An 11399-nucleotide genomic window follows, 5' to 3' on the forward strand; every position below is an offset into this window, starting at 1 on the left:
ATTGCATTTGATAAAGGGGAGATAGGAGTAGGACTCAGATAAAAAAACATAACAAGCGTGCCCCCTTGTTATAAAAGTGTCTAAGGGCAAATGATCTCTCTAAAGAAATTTCTGTAGTGTACATGAATGTTCCACTAACCCTTAAACATATGACATTGTAACAGAGAGAGAGATTAATTTGTAAGTTTGACTAAAAGAATTTAAGGTTGTACCTAACTTAACATTTTAAAGGCAGTTATCAGATATTAGTGACTTCCAGAAAGCCGAAGTAATCTCTCATCTACGATAATATTTGCTACAAAGACATCATAATGAATCTTTATAGCATAGAGCATTGAAGTTGTGAAATGTCCAAAGCATCCTTATTAAGACTTATTTACTCAGCATGTCCAAAAGGTCATTGGCTTCTTTCATATTAACCCCTACTCCTAAACATACCAACCTTATTTCAATATAAAAAATAAAATAAAAAATACCAACCTTACTTCAAAAGTAAAACCAAATATGAAAAGAAAACGACTCAATCATACAAATATCAATTCTATAATCACAATGTTGAAAAATGCCTTAGCTTTCAGTTGCTGAATAAATGGTAAGCAGGCCAAGTCTTTAAAAGATGTTATTGTGAGGTTTTCTGATATGTTTCTGTTTTTAAGAGCACTGATTTGTGGTGTTTTTATTTTTATTTTATTTTTCACTTATGATTTAGTTCTATAAGGAGCAGTAACATGCTTATAATTAGTGTACTTGCTGTTATAAATTCCAGTCTTCTATTTTTCTGCCTTTTCATATTTTCTCAGTTCGCTTTTGCTTTGTTTTTCTGTATAACAACACACACTATAACCATCCTTCTAAGGAGGGAAGAAGGAGGGAAAATGTCATTAGAGAATGATTCTGAGATCACCCATCTCAAGAAAAATCTTAAAGTCCAAATGGAAAGAAATGTGTCACTAGAGAAAGAAAACAAGGATCTCAGACAAGAAGTAGCACGTTTGAAGTCACAGATAATGTCACTCAAAGCACATAACATAGAGAGGAAATCCATGCTGTGGAAGAAGATACAGAAATCCATGGATGGTAATAATTCAGATACCCTTCAGCATAAAGCAGCAGTTAAGGTAATAATGCTTGAAAAGAGTCCACCAAATGAGAGAGTGCATACAAATTCAGATTTGCAAGAAACACCTATAGTTAAGGACAGATCAGTAAAAGTACCACCACCTGCACCCTCTTCCAACCCTCTTCTTCCTTCACAAAAAACTGAGAAAGGAATGAAAGTGCAGCCATTGGCATTGCCAAGAACAGCACCACCACCTCCTCCAACACCACCAAAATCACTAGTTGGATTGAAATCAGTGCGTCGTGTGCCAGAAGTAATAGAACTGTATCGTTCTCTCACAAGAAAGGATGCCAACAATGATAACAAAATAAGTACCAATGGAACTCCTGCAGCTGCATTCACCAGAAACATGATTGAGGAAATTGAAAATCGATCAACTTTTCTGTCAGCTGTAAGTTTAGTTGCTATCTGCTTGTTTTTCAAGTTTTGATAAATATTTACATATATCACACAATGCTATCTTGATACTCAAGGAAGCATAAACACTAAATAGTAGTTGTGTCATAATATCTCATCATAATTAGATAAGCATAAACACTTTGAAATTTGAATACTCTTAGCTACATTTTACCATTATTTTTTAAACCTTGGTATTAATTGAGATGGAGATGGGAATATCACAATAATTAGATAAGTTATAAATTATTTTATGTTAAGAAAGATATATGCCTATTTTCAAAACATCAATTTTCTCTTCTGATAAAGGATTGGTGTTTTATGTTACATTTGTTTTAATTTTATACATGGTATTATAGTCTTGTCATGTGTCAAGGGGATCTAACTAAGTTAGTTGAACAAAGTGTATGAGTTGCTGTAAATCTCCTAACCCTGTCTTCAATTCTTACGGATAAAAAAAATAGTCTTGTCAAGTTGTCATGTACCATGATTTAAAATTTTTCTTATTTATATTTATCCATGTCATGTGGCATATCAGTGTCTCATGTTATACTTACGGAACAGATAAAATCAGATGTTCAAAGACAAAGGGAGTTCATCAGTTTATTGATAAAAGAGGTAGAGTCAGCCGCATATGCAGACATTTCAGAAGTAGAGGCATTTGTGAAATGGCTAGATGGGGAGCTATCATCACTTGTGGATGAACGTTCAGTGCTAAAGCATTTTCCACATTGGCCAGAGCAAAAAACAGATGCACTCAGAGAAGCTTCTTGCAACTACCGAAATCTGAAGAGCCTTGAATCAGAAGTCTCATCATTTGAGAACAATCCAAAGGAGCCATTGGCTCAGGCTTTGAAAAAGATGCAAGCACTCCAGGACAGGCGAGCATGTGCAAAACTAGAATGTTCAGTAGCTTAGTGTGTTTGTTCAGTGCTTTAGAGTCATTCCAAGATCCACTTTGAGTGTGCAGGTTGGAGAGAAGTGTGAACAGTGCAGAGAAGACAAGGGAGAGTGCAAGTAAAAGATATAGGAGTTTTCATATCCCTTGGGAGTGGATGCTGGACACAGGCCTCATTGGTCAGGTAGGCAATACTTGGCTTATTTTTGCAATTGTGTAATAAAAACTTGAATACATGCACTAACCGAGTAAACTATAAACACCACCAAGGATCAACTGACATGAGATTGTTTCAGCTTAGAGGTCTCAGATTTGAGCCCTGAATATACAATCGTGTTAAATACTTAGATGAAGAGTTTTGTCGTCCTTAATGATTCTACTCAAATCCCAGTAGAAGATACATGTGGTCTAGATAAAAAAAAAAAGTAACACTATAAACGTCTTTTATATTATCATCCAATTACAAATCATTATGTATGATAAATTTATTAAAAGTCATACCAACAATTATTTCTGATTATGTGATGATATAAAAATCTTTACATTGATAATTAATACCTTCTGCTTAGAGAACAATACCCTTTATTCTTAAAAGAACAACAACCTGACATGTACACTTGGAAAGTAAGAGAAGCTTTGCTCTAAACTAAGCACTTAAAGAAATAGGATATATTGGTTAGTTAACTAATGTGTAAGAAGAAATTTATTTTTGGTTATTCATGAACCAAGGTAGTTAACTATTCATTAATGACATGACAATAATTGATTACCCTAGTATATTTGGCTGCATGCAGATGAAGCTGAGTTCATTGAAGTTAGCAAGGGAATTCATGAAAAGGGTAACCAAAGAGTTGGAATCTAATGAAGTCTCAAAAGAAGATAACCTCTTGGTACAAGGAGTTAGGTTCGCATTCAGAGTACACCAGGTAGGTAGATTACACATTTGCACTACCTCAGATATTCACAAAAGGAACATTAATTTAAATTTGTTCATGTCATGAACCACCAAAACATTCAGTTTGCAGGTGGCTTTGATTCAGAGACCATACAGGCATTCCAAGAATTGAAGAAGATTGGTAGTGCTAGTACCAAGCTATAGGAAATAGATCATTACTCCAAACCAAACTTGTTACCAAAATGGACCACAAATGTGTTTCCTATATTGTCTTCTTCCCATAACTGCGTGATGTTTCACACTTCGCAGGTGGAATTGACAAGCATGCATATGCTCCCATATTTATGTACTTTTTCAATGCATTGCCTATGTTTGACATGTAGGCTTATGCTTCCCTGATTATGCAACTATACCTGAAGAGCCAAACCCACGATAGAGGTTTTTATTTTTTATTTTTTCTTTTAAACTCGAGTATTCTGTAGGCGATATCCAAATATTGACACATACGTTTATAAATCACAAAATTAAAATCAAGATATATCGTTTTTTTTTTAATAAATCAAGATATATCTTATGTTATATATTTTAAAATAATAATATCAACATAAGTATAATATAATGTTATCTAAGATCTATTATTTATTACATCAAGAAATTTTATTATAATTCTTTAAAAAAACATGGTAGTAAAAACACCATATATTTTAAAAGAATATACTATATTGAGTTAGAACAAGGCAAAATATATACAACTTCCTAGCCTTTGTTCATCAAAACTAGCTGAATAGTTAGTTGATAATCGAAAGATGAAAGTTGATAGTTGAAAGCTTTTAATTTAGTTTATTAAATCATAAATATTCAATAAAATTAGTTCTCAAATTAGTTGAGAAATATAAATTGACATAAATAACATATTTAAAAATGATAATAAGGAAATTGAATAAATTTTTTAAGGATAAAGAAGAATAAAATATAAAAAGCTAAAAGCTAACGTTTTTAAAAACATTACTTCGACTATATTCAGCAAGACATTTCAATTATTTTTTAGCTTGTTTTACTAATTTTAAAGCTTGTTTGATTATTCGATAAACAAATTTTTTTAGTAGTTTCTAGTATTTTTTGAAACTCTACTTAAAGTAGCAATTTTTTAAAATGTTGGCTTCTAACTTTTTGTATTTTCTTTTATTTTTATCATCAGTATATTTATCTGATTTCTTGATTACCCTTTTTAATAAATGTTTTTATTATTAATTTTTATATTATTTTAGACTTTTCAATTACTTTAACAGCTAGTTTTACATAACATTTATAATTTAATTAGTTAGCTTTTCAACTTTCATCTACCAGCTAGCTTTCCAATTAACTTTTTAGCTTTCAACTAATTTTGTTGAACATAGTCTTCAAGTAGCATTTAAAAAAAATGCTAGAAGCTATTAAAAAACTATTAAGTCAAAAGACATTTGTGTCTTAAGATGAATCAAGACTCCTAATTATTTTAATTAGATACAAATGTTAGACCTTGTGGTCTTAATGGATTTGCAAGTGTTTGCCCAAGAGTTCTTGAGAGAGCATTTTACAATGAAGTTCTCTTGAAATATCTTTCATTTTCTTTTGAGAGGATAAGACATTTTAGCCAAGCAAAACTCTCTTAATCTTTTGAGAGGATAAAACTTTTTGGGCAATGAAAACTCTCTCTTAAAATTCGTGCCCAAGTCACCTATTTATAGGCCTTTGATGGCCATTCACAAATCCAATGAAAAGATGTGACTGTTGGCATATTTTCTGAAAACTCTTCACCGGTAATCGATTACAATGTTTGTGTAATCATTACATAGTTATAATTTGAAGGGTCATGACTTTTGAATTTGAATTTCAAGAGTTTCGTTGTTGGTAATCGATTACAGACATATGGTAATTGATTACATGTTGAAAATTCAAATTCAAAACTCTTTTCAACAGCTATTTCTCAACCCTGTCTTTTGGTAATCGATTACACTTCCTGGTAATCGATTACCAGAGCCTTGCATGTCTTGGAAACACTCTGTTTTGAGGCAAGACTTCATCTTAAAGAAATCTTGAAGCAAGGCTTTGTTTGTTGAAGCAATCTTGTATTAATCTTGAAGCAAATGCTTATCCTTTGAAGCAGCCTTATTTGATTCTTCTTTGGCATCATCAAAATCATGTATACATACATTCACATTCTCCTCCTTTTTTATGATAACAAGCATGTGATTCATGTGATTTCTTCTCGATACCATCAAAGCTTGCATGATTTACATTCTCTCCCTTTCTCAAGCAAATTCTTCTTGGCATCATCAAAATCTTCATGAATTACATTCTTCCCCTTTTTTATGATGACAACCACCTGTAGGTTAGGAGCAACAACAAAGAAAATATCTATTTGCATATAGTTTACTCCCCCTTGATTTTGCAATGTTTTCTTATATGAGACAATTGAAGATTTCATATTTTTCATATATAAAAAGTTGTCTCATAAAGAATAGATAATTTTTCTTATTATTTTATCTTTTATCTTTCTCTTCCCCTTTGTCAACATGAAAAACAAATCATGAATAGAGAGGAGAAAAATGTTACCACTTGTTGCAATGTATGAGAATCAAGTGATACCAAAAGATATTAAAACAATCATTCAATATTAATCAAGCAAAAACAAGTATAGTAACACATCAATCAAAAACACAATCAAACATAATCAATCAAATATACAATCAAAAGCAATCAACAAAACACAATAAAAAATAATTATCAAAGACAATCAAAACTCAATAAAAAAACAATCAACAACCACAATTAATCAATTATAAAATATAATCAATCAATCAAACTAACAAACATTGAATGTCAATCAAGCAAAAACAAACACATCAATCAAAAAACACAATCAATCAATCATCAAAGACAATCTAAACTCAAGTAGAAAATAAGCATCAAAAGTAATCAATAAAAGACAAGTGACCTGTTGGTATCATTCGATATCACTTGTTGGGCTTGTTGATCAAGTGGCCTTTGTTCCTTGTCTCCATAGATCACATATTTACTTTTCTTGAGATTCACTTTTCTTGGGGAGAAATGTGGCATTTGTTTGTTATCTTCATAAATCACATATCCACTTTATCTTGGGGAGAAATATGAATAAACTTTGATGCATGCCATGTGTTTGGAGAAATTGCTACCAATGTATCGACTTTGCTCTTCTCCATTTTCATAGTCTTTCATCATGATGCCCAGACTTATGATTTTCTTCTCTGAACCACTTGAATAGTTTATGACATTATCTTCCCAATGATGTATCCTTTCTTTTCTTTCTTCTATTTGAAATTCATCTTATCGGATTTTTCCATTCTTCTTTTAAACACATGACAATTGAATCTCATGTGCCCAAGTTGATCGCACTCAGCATTTTAGGGCTAAAGAGGAACCTTCTTCTTTCTTCTTTCATCATCATCTTCTTTCTTCTCTAGTTTTTTTTTATGTAGTTGCATTTCTCTCTACCATTGTAGGAATAAAGGAATCAAATTCCATGGCTTCCCATATCTTTATATCTATGGCTTCTATAAAGATCTGCATTCGGTTTTTCAATAATGATAATCCTCACCATTGAACATAAGAGCCTATTGATATAATTTCTCTCAGGAAATGGAAATTTGGATGAGGCCATATCTATTCTTGAAGTTTTTAAACTTTATACAAGAATCCTGCTCTGATACCACTTGTTAGACCTTGTGGCCTCAATAATCTTAAGAGGGATAGGCTTAGAATGCAGAAGAAGCAGCATCAATCAATTTAATAATGTTCTTTAAACATGCAAGACAAAATTGATTGCAATAATATAAATTAGATAAGGGAAGAGAGAATGCAAACACAGTTTTATACTGGTTCGGCCACTTCCCGTGCCTACGTCCAGCACTCAAGCAACCCACTTGAAATTTCCACTATCTTTGTAAAATCTTTTACAAAGTCTGAACCACACAGGGACAACCCATCCCTTGTGTTCAGATGCTTTACAACAAGAGACTCACAGTCTCTTAGCCAATCTCATTGAATAAGAAGAATGGAAGAAGAATTCTCTCTTCAAGAGAAGAATATTACAATGAAGATTCATCGATGAACTCTTAATGGATTTGCAAGTGTTTGCCCAAGAGTTCTTGAGAGAGCATTTTACAATGAAGTTCTCTTGGAATCTCTCTCATTTTATTTTGAGAGGATAATACATTTTAGCCAAGCAAAACTCTCTCTTAAAATTCGTGCCCAAGTCACCTATTTATAGGCCTTTGATGGCCATTCACAAATCCAATGAAAAGATGTGACTGTTGGCATATTTTCTGAAAACTCTTCACTGGTAATCGATTACAATGTTTGTGTAGTTGATTACATAGTTATAATTTGAAGGGTCATGACTTTTGAATTTGAATTTCAAGAGTTTCGTTGCTGATAATCGATTACAGACATATGGTAATTGATTACATGTTGAAAATTCAAATTCAAAACTCTTTTCAACGGCTATTTCTCAACCCTGTCTTCTGGTAATCGATTACACTTCCTGGTAATCAATTACCAGAGCCTTGCATGTCTTGAAAACACTCTATTTTGAGGCAAGACTTCATCTTAAAGAAATCTTGAAGCAAAACTTTGTTTGTTGAAGCAATCTTGTATTAATCTTGAAGCAAATGCTTATCCTTTGAAGCAGCCTTGTTTGATTCTTCTTTGGCATCATCAAAATCATGTATACATACATTCACAACAAATAAATTCAAAAGTTAAAAGTTGTGTCTTACACAATATGAGACAATGTTACATACATCCTAAGTCTGAAGTATCAAATAGAAACAAAATCAAATCATGATTTGATACATTTAAAGATGATATTTAAGACTTCATTTATTTACGTGTCATGATATTTGTTTTGTAGAGATATTCTCTTAGGATTTGTCGAATCCTATAAGGAAGTTTGAGCTTTGGAAGTGCCAAAAAGCATCAAAATACGCACTTTGTTATAACAAACCTACTCTGACTCAAGGAGAGTGGTTTTTCTACTGAAGTGTTCAACATGAAAGCCAATCAGAGTGATTTTGTTGCAAGAAGAAGGACGTGCATTTAATGCTTCAACAACCACAAACATCAAATACAAGCTTAAGTGAAGAAATCTACTCATCGAGAGACAACAAACACTTGGAGATGAAGACCTATAAATAACAGAAGCTATGAAAGAATGAAACATGAACCTACGTGCTATCATCCAAATTTTTTATGTAAAAAGCTCTTATGTAAATTTTTGTATAGTTTGAAAAAGTTTTCAAAATACTTTGAGCATCATGGGAGAAAAGATTTAGTGCTGAGATTGTATATTCATTTGTAAGATGATTAAGAGTTAGTCATTGTGCAAATAGATATTTGTATAAAGTTAGCATTGAGTTGGTAGAACAAAGAATGAGTTTAACAAGCTTGGAGTAGAGCTTGATTTATTGAGTCAGAAGTGGTCGTGACATAATACTTGTAACTTTGATAAGTTAGTGAAACTTGATAGTGAACTAAGAATTGGACGAGTGTAGTCTAAATGATAGAGACAAATCAATATAATTTTATGTGTCTTATATATGCTTATCTCTCTTTTGTCTTAAACTGACCTAGAGTTTGAATTTGATTTTGTATAAAAAACTCTTTTGTTCTTACAAAGTTTGTTTGCATCGTCTAATCTTTTTCTCGTGATATTTGTCTTTAGAAAAACACTAGAAGTTACTTTTGTTTACCAAACAATCAAGCAAAATTTTCAGCAAGTAAAAAAAGTTAAAAACTAGCATTGCCTCAAAGTACAAAAAGTTTGAAGAGTGTGGCTGACAAGACATTTAAGCTTACTTTTAGCATTTTATATTAGCTGAAAAATTTATTTAACTATTTTGTAAAAAAACTTTTCTTAATAGCTTCTAACATTTTTTAAGACGCTATTTGAAGTACAATTTTTTAAAAGTACCTTCTTGCTTCTTATATTTATTTCCTTCTTGTCTTTGAACATTTATTAAATTTATTTTTTAATATATTCTATTTAGGGTAAAATTTATATTAATTTATGTAATTTTATATTTTTCAATTATTTCTAACAAATAATTTTATCAAACACTTATAATTTAATTACATAACTTTCAACTATCAACTACTTTTTCAATTAATTTTATCCAACAACCTAATTTTTAAAATCTAAACTATTACTAAAATGAACTCCGAACCGAAGCTAGTTAAAAAGGCGAAACCAATCATAAAAATTCTTACTAAAATCATGATTGGCATAAATGATGTAGAATCACAACATATTAGGATATTTCTAATCGATAATTTGAAAAACAAAATGATTAGATGATTGAAAACTTGACTGAAAATAATATAAAACTAGAATCATGCATAACATTATTTTTAATACAGATTCTGTTGAAATTTCTGATATGGTACAGAATATTAAATTCTTTGTTTGGTCTTGGTTACGATCATTGGTACCGGACTATCACGTGCTCGTTTGTGGAGTGGAGTAACAACACACACAAAAACGTTGTCTTAATAGTATATTATATTATTCTCAAGTTAACTTATGAACTGTAATGAGTAGTGTATAAGTTCATTTATCCTCCTTTGTGAATTAATTTGTATGTAATTTTTTTTAATAGAATCTAAGTAGATTCTATAAATTTGAAGTAAACTTGATAGACTTTTGAGTTTGAGTTTATCACCGAGTCAACGAGTCAGTAAGTTAAAAAATTATACTAAAATGTAAGTCATTTTATGTTATTTTCTATCTGTTTAGTGTTCAGAATACCTTCATGTAATGTGTTCTTTCAGGATAAAAAAAATTCTCACATTTAATAACATTAAATTCTTATTCTCTAATAACATTAGACTTTCTCTCAATGGACAATGATCTATCACTATTATAACATCTACAAGTTATTATTCAGTAGTGATGCATAAAATTTATGATTTACTACTATTTTACTTTATTATATTATTGAAATGTTTAATTAGTATATTATTTATAGATATTTTATTATTTTTAGATTTTTATGCATCTACGAGTTAAATTCACAAGATAAAACTCTCACAAATCTATATAAACTCTCAAATTTCATCATCTTACTCCATAGTGCTTAAACGGAATGTTATGATGCTATTGGATTGGGGGCTATAAAGTTAGAATCAGCAATATTGTGGGGTGATTGACTTACGGTGGGTGAGGCGGTGCCTTAATAATTAGGAGGGGGTGTAAGGCCAGCAGATTTAGCGCTAAAGGAGGGGGGATATAGATTTCTGATATACAATTTAAACTGCTTGTTTTCACATGCCCAGTTTGCTAGCTAGGGTTTAATAAGTATTTTTATGTTAGGTGATATCAATACAGATTAACCTCATTGCTCCAAGCTGAATTATCTATCTTTGTACCGTGTTTTGTTATTTGGGTACCACTGTACCATGTTAATGAAATGTGTTTTGATGATTTTAGAAAAAGAAGCATACTGAAAGCCTGCATGACACTCAGTAATACTATTAATATATCCGAAGAATAATATTGATGTATTTTTATTATTAGTATTAGTATATTCTTCAAAAAGTCAATATACTTCTTTTTTTTAAAATCATTTGTAAAGATACTAAAGTAATAATAAATTTTTTTGTGGAAAAAGTAATAGTAATTAAATTGTTTAAATGTTAAACTAAAACACAGAAGCATATTAAAAGTAATTTATTACTTTCTTTACAGTAAAAGTAATTTATTACTATAAGATCCTTCCTTTTCATAATAAATTGTTCTCTTTTTTTTTTTTAACGAATACTCGAAAGAAACATTAATCAAGTAGAAAATATTATATAAGTTAGAGAAAAAAAGTTATACACTTTTATAGTAAAAAGTTTTACTTTATATATGATTTAATTATAATATATTATATATGATAATTTTATTTATTTTTATGATAATTACATTAAAAATTAATATAAAAGTATTTTATACTTTGAGTACAATTAAATTCAAGAAATTATTCTTTATTATAGCAAAAACAATACAGAAATCAATGACCCACAACAAAGCA

The 11399-nt window shown here is 30.5% G+C and overlaps 1 protein-coding gene across 3 annotated transcripts; it reads left to right on the forward strand.

Annotated features, from left to right (window-relative positions):
• Positions 1 to 336: 336 nt before the first annotated feature.
• On the forward strand, positions 337 to 3828 carry LOC100811981 (protein CHUP1, chloroplastic). Of its 3 annotated transcripts, XM_006591160.3 has the most exons (6): positions 337 to 592; positions 857 to 1511; positions 2081 to 2397; positions 2487 to 2598; positions 3209 to 3340; positions 3433 to 3821. In XM_006591160.3, the coding sequence occupies exons 2-6, from the start codon at positions 876 to 878 to the stop codon at positions 3511 to 3513; spliced, it is 1278 nt and encodes a 425-aa protein (XP_006591223.1). In that variant the 5' UTR covers positions 337 to 592; positions 857 to 875; the 3' UTR covers positions 3514 to 3821. The 3 variants fall into 3 exon arrangements, with proteins under 3 accessions (XP_006591223.1, XP_006591221.1, XP_040862434.1); XM_006591158.4 differs by having other exon boundaries at positions 574 to 1511; positions 3433 to 3820; XM_041006500.1 differs by lacking the exon at positions 337 to 592 and having other exon boundaries at positions 599 to 1511; positions 3440 to 3828.
• Positions 3829 to 11399: the final 7571 nt, after the last annotated feature.

This window comes from Glycine max, chromosome 11, assembly GCF_000004515.6.
Source record: "Glycine max cultivar Williams 82 chromosome 11, Glycine_max_v4.0, whole genome shotgun sequence".
NCBI lineage: Eukaryota > Viridiplantae > Streptophyta > Magnoliopsida > Fabales > Fabaceae > Glycine > Glycine max.

Bases quoted from the DNA above. Each gene is read 5' to 3' on its own strand.
- LOC100811981 (XM_006591158.4), top strand. From the start codon at position 729: ATGCTTATAATTAGTGTACTTGCTGTTATAAATTCCAGTCTTCTATTT. The intron at 2,599-3,208 runs GTAGGCAATACT...GGCTGCATGCAG, and splicing joins ACACAGGCCTCATTGGTCAG to ATGAAGCTGAGTTCATTGAA. The intron at 3,341-3,432 runs GTAGGTAGATTA...CAAAACATTCAG, and splicing joins TCGCATTCAGAGTACACCAG to TTTGCAGGTGGCTTTGATTC.